Source organism: Callithrix jacchus, chromosome 4, assembly GCF_049354715.1.
Source record: "Callithrix jacchus isolate 240 chromosome 4, calJac240_pri, whole genome shotgun sequence".
In the NCBI taxonomy this organism is placed as follows: domain Eukaryota; kingdom Metazoa; phylum Chordata; class Mammalia; order Primates; family Cebidae; genus Callithrix; species Callithrix jacchus.
In genome coordinates, this window is record NC_133505.1 from 150,233,664 (window position 1) to 150,255,660 (window position 21,997).

Here is a 21,997-nt window from a genome sequence, read left to right on the forward strand (position 1 = left end):
GAACACCCGGGAGCGATTTCTGAACGGACCTGGGCGTGTCGGACCTGTGAGCGGCGGCGGCGGCGCGGCGGCAGCGGCAGAAAGCGCAGCTGCTTTGCTGGAGTCCACGCCCCCTTCCCGCTGTGGTGACAGACTCTGCGGAAAGTCAAGTTTGTGATTTAGGTAGAGCACAGAGCGGGACGACGGCGCACTTGCCGGGTCATCCGGGCCAGGTGACGAAGAAACAGTTTCCCGGTGAAGCAGCCCCTCGCCCTTAGTCAGCCCACATACCCCTAAGGCCTAAAGATGCTGAGGTCTGTATGGAATTTTCTGAAACGTCACAAAAAGAAATGCATCTTCCTGGGCACGGTCCTTGGAGGTGGGTGACAGCGTGCTTGAAAAGGGGCATTGGGAGAAGGGGGTGGGAGAAGTGACTTTCTTCTAAAATAAGGACAGGCTGGGCGATCCTAGTCTGGGATATGTAGAAGGGATTCGATCAACCATCGGATGAGAAGGGAGGTGGCCAACCTCCAGGGTTCTCCCATCTCTGCAGTTGAGAAGTGCCTGTGTGCCCCTCTCCCTGTCACCGCCTCTTAACTCTTTCTCACCAATCCTTTTTTTCTCACAGATCTTTGGAGAACTCATCACAGTTTAAGTTTCTGTATCAAGGCACCATTCTCTTACAGATACGTTTTTTTAAAAAATTCTGCTTTCCTGTAAGATTCTTCATTTCTGTTTGGCACTCTTGCTACTTCGGCTTTCGCCCTTAGGAGTTTCATAATAATCTAGGAGAGTTACCTATAGGCTATACTTCGGGTGGTGTTTGAATTTTTGAAAACGGCGATTTGAATTTTTGAAAACGGCGAAGGGATATGGATTGGACAAAGAAAAACAAATCAATATTTTAGCTCTGTTTCTGCCATTTTAGAATACAAACTATGGCAGTAAGAAAAATGCTTGAGGGATGTTGTACAATATTCCTCAGGATCTTCAGGGTTGAGATCATTATAATCTAGGTGACATAACTGAGTTCCACGGGCCCAGAGGAGATTTAGAAACAGGTAAGATAAAAATCCTGAGACTCTGTTCTCTCACACAGTGCTCATGTCATAATATTCAGGGATTCGAAGCAGGGAATAAAAAGTGAATTTTATGAAAAGGACATCTAGGAACTTTAAAAGAGGGAATTTGTTAGAGCTTTTGAGAAATATTCTTAACATTTATTACCTGCTATGTTTTAAAAAGTACTTAAAATCAAGAACAGAGTTTCCCAAAGAATTTGATTGGTTTTTCTTGTAGTTTAGATTGTATTCTGTTGTCCGCAAACAATTTGAAATTAACAATACCTTTAGCATCAATAGTTAAGATTTTGGTGAAGCTTGAAAGTTTGAAACAGAGTTCTTGTTGCTGAGGCAAGGATGCTGTTTTGCATGTCTCTGAGGTCTATCACAAATTGATAATAAGCATATGTAAATTTTGAACACCTTCTTTGAGAATTCCTTTTTGTATAAAAGGTTATTTTGTGATATCTTCAGTCTCTGGTATCTAATGTGTATTTAAATTATCCTAAAACTACAGAATCCATTTTATTATAAAAGCGAAACATATATATGTGATTGAAGTAATACAAATAAAATATTTTTGCCTCTACTGAAGGAAGGAAAATTATTTCTTTAACAATCTTAGAAGGAATACTCCTTCAGCTTATGGAACAACCTAGTGGTAAATTAGAAATAATCACAAGGGAAGCAAAAGAGAATACTTAAAAGATACTTACAGATTTTTTTTAAAAAGTCTAACAAGAGCTTTATAGTTGAAGAATAAGAGGAATGCAAAAAAAGAAGTTCTGATGGATAGAAAGCTTAAACAATCCTACTGAAAGGAGTCAGTCTGAAAAGAAAGGAAGAATAGATGACCCTGGTTGGTATTTGTTTGAGCCTCATATTCTTTCTGCTTCAGGGAGAAAGTTCTGCAATATGTTCGATTTTAATTAACCTAAGAAATAATTGTTAAGTGCCTGTAGTGCTGAAGGTAATATGAATGGCAATACAAGATTTACAGATTTTTAATAGTAATAGCTACTATTTACTGGGTGCCCATTTTATGCTGGGCATTGTGCTAAGCCCTTCTGCTTTAGGCAGAATGACAAGAAAGCAATGATTATTATCCCCATTCAAAAACGTGGCAACAAGAGCCCTAAGCATTTCAAAAATTTGCCCCGGTGTCAGAATTAGTGAAAGGGAAACTGGAATTCAAAACCAGGTGTGTTAGACCCCAAAGCACATTCTCTTTCCACATTATATCACTGTGCCTTTGTGGCCTTTATGGTCTGATAGGAAGGAAAAGCAAGCATACATGTAATTAAGATATAGAAAAACAAGAGAGGTGAGGAAATGCTGTACAGATCACACTGGCAAGTAGCACATGCAGTTGTCAAAAATCAGGAAGAATTTCATGGAAGAAGAGACACATTTTGACAGGCTTGCATGCTGGATACTATATCAACAGGTATGCTTAGAGAAGTTTGGCCATTCAATAGTGAGGGGGATAAGTAAGTAAAATCTTGAGAGCAGGCCTTCTTAAGTAACAGTTTCTGTTTCTGTGAATTTTGGATAGGTGACTAATTGGTTTACACCAGTTTGTATAATTTGACCAGTTTGGGGGTTTGGGTGTGTGTGTGTGTGTGGTTTTTGTTTTTGTTTTTGTTTTTCCAGATAGGATCTTGATCTGTTACTCAAGCTAGAATGCAATGGTGTGATCATAGCTCACTGAATCCTCAATTTCTCCTTTGCTAGCTTTACAACATAACTCAAGTAGAAATGCTTCCTTAGGAAGATTTGCCTAACATCTTCACACTTTCCTCACTCAAGTGATCCTCCCACCTCAGCCTCCCAAGTAGCTAGGACTACAGGTGTGCACCATCATATCTGGCTAATTTTTTAATTATTTTGTAGAAACACGGGTCTCATTATGTTGCTCAGACTGGTCTTGAACTCCTGGTCTCAAGCAATCATCCTGCCTCAGCCTCCTAAGGCACTGGAATTATAGGCATGAGCCACTGAGCCCAGCATAATTTGACCAGTTTGTGAAAAGACTAGAGCAGTGGCTCCCAAACTTTTTGATCTAAGGTCTCCTTTACAGTCTGATAAATTAAGGATCCTAAAGAGTTTTCTAAATTTTATTATCTATTAATAGTTACCATATTCTAAATTAAAATGAAAAAAATTTAATATTTATTAATTCATTTTAAAATAATAAACATAACATTAACATAAATAACATTTTCAAAAAATTAATGAGTATATTATTTTATGTTTTGCAAATCTCTTTAATGTTGTAATTGAAGAAAACAGGATTTTCTTTCTACATACTGTCAGTTGTGATACCACACATCATGTAGCCTCTAAATTACTCCACTGTGTCCTTATGAGATAATGAGAATGAAAAAGGTAAATAATATTTTAGTATTATTACAAAAATGGTTTGATTTTGCAGACCTCCTGAAATAGTCTTAAAGACCCCAGGGGTGCCCGTGCCACACTTCGAGAACCATTGCACTTGAAAAAGTGTTGGAAAACAGAGAGCAACCAGATTCATATGTATTAACTTGCTGGTTCCTAAAAGACTCAGAACATTGACTTGGATTTATAACTTAAATCCTGTAATCTCTGGCCTCTTCACATTTTTCATTCATTCATTCATTCATTCTGTCATTAAACAAACATTTGAATGAGAGTAAGTGCCTATTCTCACTGTACTAGGCTCTGGAAATCAAAGGAATAAGACGGTTCCTGACTGAACTCATGGTACAGAAATGGAAGTAAACAAAAGCAATATGATAGTATAGTACAAAAATAGAGCAAGGTGTGGGAGCATAGATGAGAGGAAAGTGTGAAGACATCAGGCAAAGCTTCATAAGAAATAACTTCTACTTAAGTTGTAAAGCTAGCAAAGGAGAAAGGACACAGCAGGAAAAAGAGCCATTCAAGAGGTTCAGCAACATTGCTTTTTATGAATGAAACTCTATTTCACTATGGCTATGCAAGTAACAAGTGGCAAAAGATGAACTTGGAAAAGTAGCTAGAGTACAGATTATGAAGGGCCTTCCTTATGAAGCCATTCTACATAATTTGGACATTATCCTTTGTAGTGATGCTTCCAAGAGTTTAGTATGGATAAAAAACATCACTGAAGGAGCTTAAGAAAACATAGGATTCTTTATTCCAGATTCTGACTGTTTAGCTTTAGAGTGCAATTCAAGAATTCCTTAATTTTGCAAATATTTATTGAGTTCTAAGTCCCAGTCAGAGACTATGGACTGGGGATGCAGGATCATACAAGATAAGACATTTGGAGATATTTTCAAGGAGTGTCCTTAAAGGCTACATTTTAATTGTCCCAAGTAATTCTGATGTAAGTGGAACAAGGAGACCACATTCAGAAATGTTGGGAGGATTCTAAAAACATGAGTGACATAATCAGATTTATGTTTTAGAAAATCACTTTGCATATATAAGATGGGTAAAACAGGTTTGTGACCAGAAGAGTTAGGAAACTGTTTATCCAGTTCAAGAGCATTAATTTTTAGGGTCTAAATGAAGACAGTGATAAAGAAGTTGTGAATAATTAGCAAGATTTACAAAATATGTCTGAAATAGAATACTGTAGTAGGATTTGATGATCTGTTGGATTGGGAACAGATCAATAGGTTAATTAACAGGTTATTTTCAAACTCTTTTTGAAATTGTTAACCTTGTAAAATAGTTGCATTGTAGGGATTTTCATCCAGAAAGAGAAGACTAAGAGATAGTTTTAAAACAATTGAATTGTAGGAAGACTGGAAGTCTTATTTTACCAGTAATGTTATTAAAGGAAAACTCAAAACGTTTGACATTTTTTAAGGTATTTAGTAAATGTTATCATTGTTAATACATAAAGTCATAGCTACAAAAGAAACATTAAAGCTCATATAATCCCAGTCTTTTATTTTATGAATGAAGAAATTTAGACACAGAGAGGAAGGTACTTTCTCAAAACTCACCTAGCTACTTGGTAACAGAACCGTCAATATCTCCTGTTTTCCAGGCTAGACTGCCAGTCAAATATATAGATAGCCCTGAGCTCCATATTTTAGCTAATAAATTATCTGCCCTCATTCCTGTTTTTCTAGGGGGACAAATCTGACAAAATCAGAATTTATGAATTTTGAGTATAAGAGCCTGGATGAATTAGACCTTGTAAAAGAACTTAGTTCAGTGCTAAACTTAAAAAAAAAAAAAATGGATTGTGTGATTTTAGCCTGATTTCAAAGTACCACAAAATGGGCAGCTTAAGCAACAGAAATATATCATCTTACAATTCTGAAATTTAGAAGTCCAAGATCAGATTTGATCTTTGGTTGGTTCCTTCTACAGAGTATAAGGGAAGAATCTATTCCAACCCTCTCACCATGGCTCATAGATGGCCATCTCCTCTCTGTTTTTGCTTTGTCTTTCCCCTGCAATTGTCGATGTCCAGGTTTGCTTTTATAAGGACAACAGTCTTATTTAATTAGGACCCACCTTAATGTAACTGAACACATTTCACTTACAGGCCACATGACACCACCTATATTCTTATTCTGTGGTGTTACATTTTAACTTGATTACCACTGTAAAGATTCTATTTCCAAATAAGGTCACATTCTGAGGTGTTGGGACTTCAACATATGAATTTGGGGGGAAACACAATTCGATCCATAATAATTCATTTTCTTTTTTAGTTTAGTTAGAGTATCAAAGTGTGGCTCACTAACCACTTTGTAGTGTTCACATTCCCAGTGAGGAAAACTGACTACCCCTCAGATACAGACCAAAATGCACACATGTATTTCATACCACCTATGCTGAAATGTGTTAAGTAACAATTCCTAAAAAAATTCATCAGGTTTGCTGAGATTCTAATTAAAGCAGTAGACCTTTTCCCCAGGGAAACACACCAATCAAATTTACTATTATTCAAGAAAAAAAATCTTAGCTATACAAAAAGTGTCATCTTAGTGTTTGATTTTACAGTATAATATGAGAAATAATCGTTTTACATGTAACTTTCAGTAAGCTGTTGAGCAAATAAGATACAAACAATTCCTTCAGATCTATTATGTCAGAGATGCCTGTCATAGAGTAACTTTGTGAAATGTAAGTCAGTTTCCTTTGTTGGTATTGTAGTGCTATCATCAAGTTTATTTAGAAAGGAGTACAGGAAAGGTAGCCATGAAGTCACTTATGTGAACTCTCATTTCTTCTTTAAGCTTGGTTATAAAACATTAATTTGCATAGAAACATAGCAACAGCAATCATACAGTAGTTCAAATTGTTTTTAGCACATATCCTTTTACTGAACTATTATTTTTAAGAGTATGTAATATCTTATCAGTTCACCTATAACGCCTGTATTAATGAAAATAATTCAGGATATTCAGGATATGTTTGCTTTGTAGTTCCTAGAGGGCTACCCACTTTCTATCTGGAACAGCCAAATCTAATTACTTTAGTCATGCACAATTCTTAGGTTATTTTTAGTAGATATTGGAGGCTATAGACATTGGAGGTAGGTGAGCATTAGTTACTTCCTTACAACCTTGCTGCCAGGTTATAATGAAACCAAGTTCTGGCACACTTAAAAACATCTACTGGCAAACAGAGATTCAAAGTAACACAACCTGTTCTGTAAGCTTATTGAAGTCCCAGGGTTCTGTCCTTGTTTCATGCTACCACAGAACTGATTATAAAAGATATCCCTGAAGAAAATACCACAGTATTCTAGCTGTAGAATTCAGTTGGCTAACTGGTTAACTCAGTTGACTATGAATCCTTTGATCTAGCAGCTAAGGGTCCCAGGCTAAGTAAACGGTTCCTAAAGGTGAAGGACTTGCTGATTCATATATTCTAGTTCATATGAATATTACCAAAATGTTTTAGCTAGTCCAGTATCTTGAAAACCATTAATTTAATCTATGAAAATCCATTCCTGATGTTCATATGCTAATTAAAAGATATTTGGTGCTGATAAGTGATATAGTTGAAGAGCTTAAGCCTTGGAATGCGGCTTTTGATCAAGTATGGCTAACTAACCACTCTGGAATGTTCACATTCCCAGTTAGGAAAACTCACTGCCCCTCAAGTAGAGACCAAAATATACACATTTATATCATACTGTGTATGCTGAAATGTGTTCAGTTACAGGCCACATGACACCATCTATATTCTTATTCTGTGGTGTTACAATTTAAGGGTTTCTGTACCCTCTTCCCTCTTTTTTTTCTAAATAAGTTACTAATTTTTAGATGAGAGAGTTATATTTTCTCTCTTTTCCTCAAAAGAGATTTTTCTACCACAAGGATGGATAAATAGATGTCTGCCTGACTAACTGCCTTTCTTTCATTGTTCCTTTTAAAAATTTTATATTTTTAAAAAGTATTTTGTGTTTATTAAAGAAAATATCAAGGACAAAATTACCTGTTATCCCACCATTCAGCAATGATCATTGTTTATTATATTTTAGAAATTAAAACTCACCTATTTTTCGGGATCTGTTTCCATTAAAAAAAGCAAAACTTATGGGATTGTATTTTATCACCTAAAAATATAACGTGGATATTTCCTTGAGCCATTAACTGTTTAGCAATGTGGTTTTTAATAGCTGCATAAGAGTTCACTGTATGGCTAGACCATCATTTATTTAAACAATTCTCCATTGCTGGACATTTAGAGTATCTCTAGTCTACTAGTAAAGGCACTACCAGGCTTTTTAGATTTAATTCCTTTCCCTCCTTCAGACCTAGTCCTTATGTGCCTATCATTTCTTCTGTCATTGGCTGTTAAAATGCTGGTCTCCTTTTCTTTGGGCCAGTCTTACAAATTATTTAGGTTTAAAATGTAATTTTAGCTGTCCACTGATGTAAGACTTATAATTGGATAAAGTAGGTTAAAAACACTGTGTAGAATTTTTGGTACTCTAATTAATATAGTAGGGTTTTTTTAACTGATTTTAGGAGTATATATTCTGGGGAAATATGGACAGAAGAAAATCAGAGAAATACAGGAAAGGGAGGCTGCGGAATACATTGCCCAAGCACGACGACAATATCATTTTGAAAGTAACCAGAGGACTTGCAATATGACAGGTAAGTCAGAGAAATATTTATACATGTGTAAAGTTGTTTGATGGTTTGTATTAATTTACCTATCACCAGGATCAAATTTAGAGGAAAAGGCAAAGAAAGGATGATAAATCTAGCGAGCATTTGCATGATTTAACTGAATTATGTCATTTTAATATGAATTTTAAAAATCAGTTCATTCATTTTGCTTATTCATTCAGCAAATACTTGTATCCAGGACTGGGGAAGCAGGAGGTGAACAGCAACAACAAAAAGTCCCTGACCTTTGGAGTTTATATTCTAGTGAGAGAAAAAGATGATAACAAATAAGTAACTTTAGGCTGTGGTGACTGCCATATGGAGCATAAAGCCATGTGAGGGCTGAGACATTCTTTAAGACAGGGATCAGTAGAGTCAGATTTCTTTTAGGTAGCACTGGAGCAGAAACCAAATGTTACAATGGAGCTATGTGAAATGCCTGAGACGGGAACAAGCTTGGTACATTCAGGACACAGCAAAAAGGCCATGTAGCTAGAGCAGAATGAACAATGACAGTGACAAGAAACAAGGCTGCAGAAGTAGGCTTGATCCCACTGGCCCTATTGGCCATAGGAAAGAGTGATTAAGTTTATTAAATTTACTGTAGGCAACTATAGACCTATGAGTCTCCCACAATAGTATACCCTCAGGCAATGTTAATTAATGGCAATAATTTAACCTCCAGAGCTAGAAACAACCTTAGGAGAATGCCATCACAAAATCAACCTGCCCATATTCGAAGAGAACAGGTGTGCTCTAACTGGCATAACTCTTCTAGTTCTTAGATCTATGCCAAGCCTGTCTTTCCTTTTTATTGTTTAAAGCTTACTCATTTCTCTAACATTTCTTTCAAGAACAATTAATTTAGGAAGAATTTATAAAGGTATGTTCTCCTTATTTAATTTTAAAAAGTAGAAATTTTTTAGAGTTAAAGGCTTTATTATTAGTTGACTTCCCTCATTTTACTTGAGGCTGAGATTAAGAAGGGTAAGAGGCACATCCAAAAGTACAACTGGAGTATGATTTTTAATATTTGAAGTAGTAATACCCAGAAAAATATCTGCATTCTACAAAGCAAATAGTAATCATAAATACTATACATAATGACAATTCTGAGCATAAAATGAACATCATAAAAGTCACTTTATAAATGTTTTTTGAGGCCGTGATGAGATAATGCCTGTAAAGTGCTTGACATATAATAAATACTCAGTAAATGATAACTTTTTTAAAGTTACAAAACGATTTAAATTGACATTCAGCATTCAATGTAATGGCATTGCCTGGAACATTTTAACGAATTTTTAGAAAATGGTCTATTTCTGGTTATTACTTGAATTTTCAAAAAATAGTAAAATGTAGCTGCTGGGGTCTTAAAATACATCTCAGTTTGACATGGACCTTTGTGTCGGTTTGGGTCTCCCAGGAAGCAGATGCTAGGATGGGATTAGATGTACAAGAGATCTACTAGTAGATATGCCTGTAAAGAATAAAGGGGAAGGGAGGCAGAAGGAGGCAAGGGAAGCCATTAGGCCACAGTGCAGATCTGACACTTTGAAGGGAAAAAGACAAGGAAGAAAGGAAGATTAGGCAAGAAGAGTCTCAGACTACAGCACAGTTCTAAGAAAGCGTTGGGAGACCAATGAGGAGTCTACGAGCCAAAGTTTCTGGTAAAGGAGACCTGCAGAAATGGGCCTGCAGAAATGTCCCCATCCAAACAGTGTCATTGGCTGGGAGTAGTGCAGACATGATGGTGGATCCAGAGGAGTGGCAGCTGGGTTTGTCAGTTAACTGTGCTCTTCCAGCAAAAGATAGAGGTCACACATTTCCATGACACAACCCTAGGATGAACAAACAGCTAAGTATAGGCAATTAAAAGTAAAATATTTGATCTCTAAGAGCCAAAATATAGGTTCAGTGAAAACCTCCCAAATTAGTTTTCTGCACATTCTGCATTTTTTGTACAAAGCATAACATGAGCATTGATAATGGGGTTACAAATAATATGATTAAATTTCTATTCTTTTGGATAAGAAGTAATCGATGTCCTGGAAAAAATGAGTGCTTTGGGGTAAATATAACTAGTTTTCTCACCCAAGATGTTTTCCCTTTTAAAATGTGGTGTTCATAGCCAGGTGTGATGGCTCATGCCTGTAATCCCAGCACTTTGGGAGGCCAAGATAGGAGGATTGCTTGCACCCAGCAGTTCAAGAGTAGCTTGGGCAACATAGTGAGACCTCATCTGTATAAAAAATTTAAAAGATTAGCTGGAGATGGAGGCACATGCCTCTAGTTCGAGCTACACAGGAATCTGAGGCAGGAGGATCGCTTGAGCCCAGGAGGTTAAGGCTTCAGTGAGCCATGATTATACCACTGCACTCCAGCCTGGATTACAGAGTGAGAGTCTGTCTCAAAAAAAATGTGGTGGTCTTGATACTTTTTCATTTTGTTATTGTTATTTAGGGCTTAGAAACTCATTTTACATTTTTATGTGTATATTCCTTCATTTCTTTTTTTTTCCTCTAATCGCATGACAGATTCTTACTCTCCAGCATTTCTTATTCCACATCTAGAGCCATAAGTAAACTAACTCCCAAAAATTACGTGAAGTTTTTTTCCCATAGATTGCCAGTCTCATTTCATCTTCACATTATTCCTGGAAGTAACAAACAATAACAAACAGCCACTGACAAAACTAAAACTAAAACTCAGCAACTCTTAGTTTCTAACCCAGTGTACTTTTATCTGTAAAAATAAATGTTTATTGCTTCGTGGTATTACAAACAGTAAACATTTACAATAAACAGTAACAATACCCACTGACAAAACTAAAACTCAGCAACTCTTACTTCCTAACCCAGTACACTTTTGTCTAGGTTATAATAAATGTTTATTGCTTTGTAGTATTTAATAAATCAACTTTTTAAAAATTAGAAATGAAAAATGAAGCAAAAAGTATAGCTGAATGTAAAAATGTTTTTGACCATTGTTATTATGTCAGAAGTGAACACTTATTATAAAAATTGGGAGATTAAGGAAAATAAGAGAAAAAGGAATTATTCATAATCTATAGCTCAGAGACCACCACTATTAAAATCTGAGAATAATGCTTTCTATTCTTCCTTCTCTGTGTACTTGTTTATGTTGCTGTGATCATAATGTTTATGTGATTTTGTTATATTACATAAGCAGATAAATGATTTGTTAGTATGTAATAGATCTATAATAATAATAAAAATAATTTGAATTGTCTAGCCCTGACATTCCCTTCGGACTCCTGCTAGTTGCTATCCGTAACATATAGCCTAAAACAGTGTGCATTTCTTAGTGGGGGCAGTCATATCACATGTGACCTTTTTTTTATTTTTATGTTTGTATTACAGTGCTGTCCATGCTTCCAACACTGAGAGAGGCTTTAATGCAGCAACTGAATTCTGAGAGCCTCACAGCTCTGCTAAAAAACAGGTAAATGCAAGTTACAGCATTTTCTGTTTATGTACTGCACTTAAAGTTTATAGAATGAACTGATATACTTTTCAAAAATCTTAGTTGTTTTTCTAATTAAAGCTTATGTAGGCTCAGTAAGAAGAATATTAACTATATCATTTAATCCATATTTACTTTTGTCTATGCTTGACTTTTTTGCACAAAGCATTCAAGGCAATGATATTTGTATGTGTTGTTTTTCATATAAATAGATCTTACAGCACTTTGAAATTATTAACAAATTTAATTATAGAATCCTTGTGAAATGTGCTCCTGAACCAGATGCTGTGAAGCTAACAAAATTATATTAAATATTGTGCTTCTGAAAGAATTTACAGTGTAATAAAGGATGTGAACATACATTTTAAATAAATAAGGCATACAGGACTTTTAAAAAATTACTAACAAAATGAAATACAAACATAACAGGGGCATACAGCACTAATAATTTACATTGCCATGGCAGTTTGCTGTTTCCAAAAGCACTTTCACATGTGTAACCTTGTACATTGAGTAGTTGTTGGATAGTGTAATTTGTTGGGTAGTGATACTGTATCAGTTTGAGAAGACTTCCAGCAGGAAAGGGCTTCTTATCTTATTGACAATGATGAGAGGGTGGGCAGGGAAATGATTTCACTAAATAAATTTTAATCATTGTGGCCTTCCTAAAATAATCACTTGCCTTTAATCACCCTTCAGATAACCAGGGGAAAGGTAGTGCTATCTCTAAACCATCTCACTGTCCCAGCCCTGATGCTAGTTACTTTCCATATATGCTCCCAAAATAATTTACACAATATCCCTGTGAGCTCCCACTTAATTTACACAATATCCCTGTGAGGCAGATACTACTATTATTCATTTTGCAATAGGAATTCAGTGCTCAGACAGGCTAAATAACAAGAGGGAAATGTTTTTTGAAAACACTTACTGTATTCAGAGAATACTTCCCAAAATAATAATGGATTTGTGTAGTTGAGATTTCTTTTATCTAATTAAAACAGAATGCTGGTATGAGGGATTTTCCATTTTAAATTTCTTCATTCTTGGAGGTAGACAAACCTTCCTTCCTTTTTACAGATACAAGGTTTAGCTTATAAATTAGTTCATATAGTTTTATGAAGAAGAAACATATAAGTGAATAGCATTTTTATAAAAGCAACATAATACAGATAAAATAATCATGGTGGCATTCTTCCTTCTTGGTGAATCTGTTTCCTCCAAGGCCCTATGTTCCATGTGCTTTAGGGAATTTAATAATTAAGATAAAGTCTCTTTAAGACCTTTTCATCCAAAGGAGGAAATAGACTAAATAAATCATCATAATTCCAGACACATTTAATGCAATGACAAAAAGTAAAAGGAAAATATGGGAGTATCAAAAAAACCAAGGGATTAATTTTGATGGATAATTCTGGACAGCTTTAAAGAAAAGATGTGATTCTCTTTTTTAAATCATACACAGGGAGGAGAATTTCTTAAATTCTGGAGAATTTAAGATGGGCCACAATTCTCCTCTTTCACGGTTTCCTCTTTACATATCTCAATGTTACTTTTTCTTGGCTTTCTTTTGATTTGAAATTACTATTTGTAATTTGGTGGAGGGAGAAGGGTAATATCCATTTGAAAAGTATTTGCATAAATAAGGGATTGATACCTTACAAAGTGTGATTAGATAAGGCCTCTAATTTTATGACTGCTTATATATTAGTTTTATGTGAGACTAGTCTCCTGTAAGCCTGTTGCACAAGTTATTTTTTTCTTTAAATTATTTGCAATAATCAGAAATAAGTGCATGATTTGATAGTCTTATTTTGCTAACTTCATAATAGCAAATACACAGTTATCACTGTTTTTGGTATTTGGTACTCGTGTTGAGGACAGATATTGGCAATGAAGTTTCAATGGCAAAAAAAAAATCTCAAACATCCTCCATCTTAAGTGAAGTAGAACACTTTGAAAGGATTCGTTTAATTCTCTCTCTCTCTTTTTTTTATTTCATATGAAGGCCTAAAGTTTAATTCTTTTTTTTTTGAGACGGAGTTTCGCTCTTGTTACCCAGGCTGGAGTACAATGGCCCAATCTCGGCTCACCGCAACCTCCGCCTCCTGGGTTCAGGCAATTCTCCTGCCTCAGCCTCCTGAGTAGCTGAAATTACAGGCACGCGCCACCGTGCCAAGCTAATTTTTGTATTTTTAGTAGAGAAGGGGTTTCACCATGTTGACCAGGATGGTCTCCATGTCTTGACCTCGTGATTCACCCGTCTCAGCCTCCCAAAGTGATGGGATTACAGGCGTGAGCCACCGTGCCTGGCCTAAAGTTTAATTCTTAAACTTCAGGTATTTTAGTGACATTCAAGAGTCAGGTTATATTTAACTCGCAGTTGATTTCCATCAGACAAATCATTTGAAAGGAATATTTGCATAGAAAGTACTTTTCTCTATTCTTCTACATAGATTTGGAATCTTTTACATTGATTTTGGAGTTTTTTTTTTTAAAAGACAGTATCAGTTTTTAAAAATCTACTTTTAAAGTCTAATAATGTTTAGTGTAAACATGAAAAAATGTCCTGGGTAACAATAACTGTCTTCTCCCACCAAAATCATCCCAAATAAAATAGTTTGTTTTTGCTTTTTTTTTTTTTTTTTTTTTTTTTTTCAGACAGAGTCTTACTCTAGCCCAGGCTGGAGTGCAGTGACACCATAATGGCTCACTACTGAGTGCTTTCTATATTGAAATTTTTGGAACCACTGTTTTCTTTTTTCATTCAGAATTTTTATAAGAATTACTTAGAAATTTTTCTGACAGAACATTCAAAAAGAGATATGATTTACTTATAATACGTTAAATACTTGATCTTTGAATTGTGGTTGATTCCCATTTTAATCAGAATACATGTGGCATTCTACCATGTGTCTGGAACACTAGATTAGATTAAGGGTGAATAAATGTCTTGCACGAGTTACTCAACACATTTTCTGAACCTGTGCCATCTAGGAAAGAGATGACTAAAACTCTAGAGTCTGCTCATTGGCAAAGAAAGACAAGAAGCTAGTAGTATCCTTACAATTGTAATAGTAACTCAATTTCTTACTGGAATGCAAATTTATGTCTGAAAATTATAATAAAGAATATGGACTTGTATTTTTTATATCTGTAGCTTTTATGTTTTCTAGTAATGTATTTTTATTGTATTTAACATAAGTACTGGTCTGTGACAGGGAAAAAATACTGATCCTCCACTAGTGGTTTGAAAAGCACTAAACTACATCCACATAGTCCGTCTGTACAATGGGATACTATACTTTAGTTAGAATAGAAAAGTGGCTACCATCTGTACACAGTAGTCCCACCCACCTTATCCATGGTTTCACTTTCCAAGGCTTCAGTTAGCCATGGTCAACCATGGTCCAAAACTATTAAATGGAAAAATCCAGATAAATGATTCCTAAGCTTTCAGTTGTGTGCCATGGCGAATAACATGATGAAATCTCCCTTCATCCAGCAGATCCATGCTGTAAATGCTATCTGCTTGTTAGTCACTTAGTAGCCATCTTGACCATCAGATTAAATGTTAAGGTATTGCAGTGCTTGTGTTTAAGGAACCCTTATTTTATTTAATAATGGCCCCTAAGAGTAATGATGCTGGTATATTACATTTGTGTTATTTTATTGTGAGTTATTGTTGTTAATTTTTTACTTTGCCTAGTTTATAAATTAAACCTTATCATAGGTACATATGTAGAGGATAAAATATAGTGTATATAGGGGTTGGTACTATCTTCAATTTCAGGCATCTACTGAGGGTCTTGAAACGTATCCCTCAGGGGGATAAATAAGGGATTTATTTTTGTGTGTGTGTGGGAAAAAGGAAATGCCAATGCAAGATCAATGACATTAAGTTAAAAACCCATTGATTAATTTTAGACCAGTTTTTAAAATTTTGACTAATTTAGAAATATCAGTATGAATTCATGGTGTATATTACCTTTTTTATTATATGCACATATAAATAAGCAAACACTTATTTATTAGTTCACTGGAAAAAATCTTAGAAATAATGACCTACTCTGTAGCAATAAACATTCTTAATCAAGGGTTTTGGTCTCTACAATTTCCTGCTATGAGAAACCAGGACCCAGTGAAATTGGTGATTTCAAGTCTGCAGTAAGAATTCAACAAGATGAACCCAGAACAAGTTTTTATGTCAGAAACTGTGAAAGTTATAAAAGACTAATGAACGATTGATTATATAAATCAAAAGCATTCAGGAGCCAATGTAAATAGTCTTCCAGAAGTGAAAGATGGGTAATTTGAACATCGATAGAGATAATAACTGCAGTGGATTGAAACGTGAAATATGTGAAATATATGTGTAAATTCATGTGTTTATGATCATAAAACAAAAAGACTTCATATTTACCTTAAGGATTATAGGACCTGCTTCATTATTTCTAAAACATCAAGTTAGGGAAAGAAACATTTCCTCTGCTTTTCCTTTATGATTTTATGATATATGTATACATACACTCAAGAAAAAGATTATAAAAATATGTACTAGTGAAAGTGGTTGTTATTGATTACTGGTATTACAATTTTTTTTTTACTGTATTTTGTGGGCTTGCTTTTCTGCAATTATGCTATGCTATTTTTAATTTAAAAGATCTACATCTATAAAGTTTAGAGTTTTCTATTAGATTATCTAGACTATTTTCATTTTTTTTAATTTTGTTCTTTAGGCCTTCAAACAAGCTAGAAATATGGGAGGATCTGAAGATAATAAGTAAGCCTGCATATTCTGTGTGACAGCACATCCATAAAATATTTATACAGTGAAATTTTGTGCATTCTATTAGGATAACTCTTCTTTACCTGCCTTTTAGAATCGTTGTTAGGATTAAATAAAATAATATGGGTAAAACAAGTAGATCAATGTCTGGTCATAGAAAGCATCCAGTAAATGTTAGTGGTAATGCTATTGTTGTTATTATGATGACGGTAGGTAAAATTGTCGTAGACTACATATGTCTTTATTAGGTACTGATATCTCTAATGTACTTTAAAGGAAGTTTTTATTGCAATCCAGATAGTAAATTTACTTTGATATTGTATTGCAAACTTTTGTTAGTAATAAAAAATTGAAACAAAAACCTAAAGCAGGGCCTACATATCTGCTTGTCTCAGAACTTCATACTACCTGTTATTCTCATTTTCCCATCTATTCTACTAATCCTTGTCAACAGAATGTTGCTTAAGCCTTGCCTATTTGAAAACAAATTAAATGTCTCGAGTTCCCTGTATTTTCTTTCAGCTTTTGTACTTTTTCTTAATCCTTATGACCATGACCAAGATTTCTACATTCCCTTCCTTCTCATCACTCCCACTCATGCTTTGATGCACTACAGCCTGGGTTCCACACCTGTGTCTCCACCCAAGCAGATCTCTCAAGCATCAGTAACAAGTTCTGTGTTGCCAAATCTGCTGGACATTTTCCTCCTGCTAGAACTCTGGGCAACAGTCAACACCTTCACTAGTCAACACCTTCACTCTCTCCTCTGTTTTGAACAGTCTGTCCTAGGCTACTGAGAAGCCAGTTTTACCAAGCTTCCCTAGTCTTTCTGTACCTTTCTCCACTCCTTAAACAGACTCATCCTCCTCAAGCTGCCATTGAAGGCTAGAGTTCTTCCTAACCTTCCACTCAGCCCTCTTCTCTTACTTGAAAATAGGTCTGTTGACAAGTAAGAGTTCTGAAGCTGCAATGCTTTGTGCTTCCCAGACTTTTCCTTGTTTTCCTTTCTAAGCTGATAATATATACCTCTTTCACCTAATATATTTTATTGGTTATTGTCTCAATTAAGGGATCATACCTACTTTTTATTTAAAAGGAGAGACTGTGAAATCTTCTGAATTGATATATTTTTATACCTGAAACAGTTATAAATATGTTTTCAAAAGTCATCTTATGAAAAAATAACCATAGCAATGGTTCATGATTTTACACATGTATATTAATCACAGTACCAAGTGGTTTTCTTTTCTCTATGAAGGTTTCACAAGAAGTATCGTGGCTGTATACAGTACCTGTATGTTGGTTGTTCTTTTGCGAGTCCAGTTAAACATAATTGGTGGATATATTTACCTGGATAATGCAGCAGTTGGCAAAAATGGCACTGTAAGTTTAATAGACTTAAATAGACATTGTCCTTTCCCTCAAGAGGTTCAAAGTTTAACTTAATTTATCCTGATACCAATTTCTATGAAATAAATATTTTTTTATATTTCATGTGATTGTGAACTTTTAGTATTATGAATAATTCTTATACTTTGGAAAGTAGAATTTTTGTTGTTTTAAAAAATATTATTTTCCCATCATTTTGGATCTTGAAAAATTTCAGCTAAAGTTATATTGAAAACATTACTTATTTACTAGTTTAAAACTTGGATAATTTAACCTTATTTCTGTTTTGTACAGACAATTCTTGCTCCCCCAGATGTCCAACAGCAATATTTATCAAGTATTCAACACCTTCTTGGAGATGGTAAGATTCTTACTTGTGACTTTTGTACTAATTTTAGTTCATTTATTTGTATTATTGAAGAATTTTTAAACTAAGCAAGGCTTTTAAGTTTGCTTTTTCTTTAATAGGCCTGACAGAATTGATCACTGTCATTAAACAAGCTGTGCAGAAGATTTTAGGAAGGTAAGGCATTTTTCTTTGACTTTTCTGACTTCCTGATTCTGATGAATGAAAGAAAATTAGAATTGTTCTAGTGAAGTCAATGACTTGACAAATGGTGGTTTGTGAAACTCTGTAATCTAATCAGATACCAACTTGGGATATTGCCTTGTGGGATCTATTTTCTTCATCAGTATCAACCTTTGTATTCAGAGGGGAAAGTTTTAATATTTCATTGTTTATTGATTGATTGCCATACAAATCAGAAATATTTGGGTCATGAGATAAGAGACCTACTTTAAAATCTGCCTCCGAGGCTTTTACCTCACACTTATACTAGTAATATCTATAATTATAGTAGGAATTCTCTTATGAAATCCACAGAAATATTTTTCTTGGCTCTGTAATAATGGCTCTTAACTGGTGGCTGATTTCTTAATCCATTCTATTCCAGTCAGCAGTTACAGGTGTGAGCAGAAGAAACAGGATTTTAGACAGTAGCCTGTTAAGAAAAGAGTGTATATAGGATGTGTTGTATAGTTTTAATTTATCCCAATTCCCTTTTCTCTGTTTCTAGTGTTTCTCTTAAACATTCTTTGTCCCTTTTGGACTTGGAGCAAAAACTAAAAGAAATCAGAAATCTCGTTGAACAGCATAAGTCTTCTTCTTGGATTAATAAAGATGGATCCAAATCTTTATTATGCCATTATATGATGCCAGATGAAGAAACTCCATTAGCAGTGCAGGTGCTTAATTCATAACCATTTAATCAAACCAGTTACTCTATACTTTTAAAATTTTACTCTGTCTTGAAATTTCAATTTCTGAGTCTCTTGAAAGGTAAGTAATTGAAAGGTATATATTTCAATAATTGAAATAAAACCCCATTAATATTTAAAACAAACTGCCATTATGACTGATTTCTAATTAGAAGCACGTGACAATTTTAGATATTCAGTACATTTTTATTATTAGGTATGCAACAGTGGACAGAGTGATACATATTGGAGATGTAAAATTAGTAAGACCTGCCCATTACACTTGGGGAACTGAAGATACAAATTCTATTAGTGTGGCTACACATATTTTTGTATCAGATCAAGTATCAGAACATAGAGCTAAAGGTCAGGGCAAGATTATAAAGAGCTTTGTATGCCAAGATAAGGAGTCTGAACTCCAATTTGTACACAAAGAAAGGTAGATTTTAACCAGTCCAGTAACACAATCACCTTTGCATTTTAAAAAAGTTAATGATGGCAGTACAAAAATGGACTGAGGACATTATAGTCATCCACTTGAGAAACAAAGTCTAATCCAAAAATTTTGTCTGCTGGCTTATACCCATTCTTTGTAATTGGGAGAACAGCTCTCAATTGACAACTGGAAAAGCCTTAGAACAGAGAGACCCCTATGCCATACCTCAGCATAGAGGCACTGTTAGAACAGAATGCCTTGTTTTCATTGCCTGAAGGATTTTCCACTCCCAGAGACCTCAAAGATGAACCTGTTTGGCTGCTGAGAGATCCTACATTCATGAGTAGGCAAAAAAAAAAAAAAAAAAAAAAAAATGTTGCATTCCGTTTAAGGAAACCCTATAACTTGAAAGATAAAGACAAAAACTGATCAAACAGAACAGATGGGACAGAATTAATGAAACAGGAGAAAACTTATAAAATAGAATCTCAAGGAGACACAATAAGAGTATTAAAAAATATTTTTAGGACTCTAAATCAATTTATGTTTTCAGAATTCAAAACAGAACTACAGAGAAAACAATTCAAAGAAAGAAGATGAAGAGAAAAATGATGGACCAGATCTTACTGAACTGAATTACAACCTGAAATTTAAGATTGAAAGGACACATAGAGTTTCAGATTAGATTGATGAAAAAAGACACACATGTATACTGATAAAAGAAAAAAACATGGGAGGTTGAGGTGGGAGGATCATGTGAGTCCAGGAGTTCATGACTAGCCTGGGCAACAAAGCAAAATCCTGTCTCCAAAAATTAAAATTTAAAAAATCAGCCAAATGGGCATAGTGGTACATGGTTATAGTCCCAGCTACTCAAAAGGCTAAGAAGGGAAGATTTTTTAAGCTCAGAGTTCAAGGCTGTGGTGTGCTATGGTTGCACCATTGCATTCCAGCCTGGGCAACACAGTGAGCTCTGTCTCTTAAAAGAAAATGCTTTGGGAGGCCAAGCAAGAGGATGGCTTGAGGCCAGGAGTTTAAGACCAGCCTGGGAAACATAACAAGACCCTATACCTACCAAAAACAAAAAAAAAATTAAAAATTAGCATGGTGGCCCATGCCTGTAGTCCTAGCTACTATTTAGGAAGCTGAGGCTGGAAGATCACTTGAGCCCAGTAGTTCGAGGTTGTCTGAGCTATGATCATGCCACGGCACTCCAACCTGGATGACAGAGTGAGATCCTGTCTTAAAATAATAATAATTATAAAATTCAATTTAAATTAAAAACAAATTCAGACCTCTGTAAACTCAAAACCTATTTCTTCTTTGTCTAACTATGCTAGAAATCTATCCAAGAAGGGCCAGATAAACAAAGATCTTACTAAGTATAATTTTACTTTTACTCATGTCTTAAATACTACTTATCTGCGCACATAAACCATTACAGCGTTTTTTTAGTCTAATTTTTTTATTGTTGATAGAACATAGACTTTTAGATTTCCTGAATTCTTTATTTTATGAATGTGATTAGTTTCATCATGATGCTGTGCTAATGTTTAAAAACCTAAAGTGTGACATTTCAATTCTATAGGCCTGTGGACTTTCTCCTCGAGACATTACCACTATTAAACTTCTCAATGAAACTAGAGACATGTTGGAAAGGTATGTATACTTCACATAACAGGAAAAATGTGTGCGTATGTTGAATGTACTTGTGACTATTTTTTAGTTTTTCTTGAACAACATAGTCAGTATAATATTATATTAAAATTAAATTTTGGACTGTTCCCCCACCTTTAGACAGCATTTTCTACTCAAACTGGAGGGAAGCAGGGATTTCTTAGGGTGTGACTCAGCTACTAACTCTACTGTCTGAATTCATCGAGTTCTATCTTTTGTTTTTCTAAGTAGGAATGTCGACTTTTTTCCTTATTCAGATTTCCACCACATCATTTCATGAAGCTCTGCAGAAGGTCATCAGAGATCTTTTGCCATTTCCAGTGAATCTGTGATGTTCTTATTTGACCTTTCTCTGATATTTGATACTGTCTTTCTTGAAATTCTTGCTCACATAACTTTCATGACAGTATAATCTAATTTTTCTCCCACCTTTCACATCATTTCTTAGATTTTTCTATCTCTGTCTTCCCTTTAAACATCAGTGTTCCCAACCTGGCGCAGTGTCTCATGCCTGTAATACCAGCACTTTGGGTGGCCGAGGCAGGTAGATTGCTTGAGCTTAGGAGTTCAAGACCATCCTGGGTTTGATGGCAAAACCCCATCTCTTAAACAAAAGAAAAAAAATTAGCCAGGCATCGTGGTGCACACCTGTGGTCCCAGTTACTCAAGAGGCTGAAGTGGAAGGATCACCTGAGCCCTGGCAAGTTGAGGCTGTGGTGAGCCATGATTGCACCACTGCATTCCAGCCTGGGCGACAGAGTAAGATCCTGTCTTAAACAAAACAAAACAAAAAAAGCCATCAGTA

General features: G+C 35.0%; 1 protein-coding gene across 2 annotated transcripts in view; it reads left to right on the plus strand.

The window, feature by feature from the left end:
- Window positions 1-46: 46 nt before the first annotated feature.
- The window catches only part of PEX3 (peroxisomal biogenesis factor 3), a 34,529-nt gene continuing 12,578 nt past the window's right edge, over window positions 47-21,997 (plus strand). The window contains exons 1-9 of one of the 2 annotated variants that reach the window (XM_002747096.6): window positions 47-358; window positions 8,012-8,143; window positions 11,542-11,623; window positions 16,384-16,427; window positions 17,692-17,816; window positions 18,117-18,183; window positions 18,291-18,345; window positions 18,899-19,067; window positions 21,104-21,174. In XM_002747096.6, coding sequence (XP_002747142.1) covers window positions 286-358; window positions 8,012-8,143; window positions 11,542-11,623; window positions 16,384-16,427; window positions 17,692-17,816; window positions 18,117-18,183; window positions 18,291-18,345; window positions 18,899-19,067; window positions 21,104-21,174 — 818 coding nt within the window. In that variant the 5' untranslated portion in view covers window positions 47-285. The remainder of the gene's footprint in view (window positions 359-8,011; window positions 8,144-11,541; window positions 11,624-16,383; window positions 16,428-17,691; window positions 17,817-18,116; window positions 18,184-18,290; window positions 18,346-18,898; window positions 19,068-21,103; window positions 21,175-21,997) is intronic. The other variant, XM_035296891.3, reaches the window with a different exon arrangement.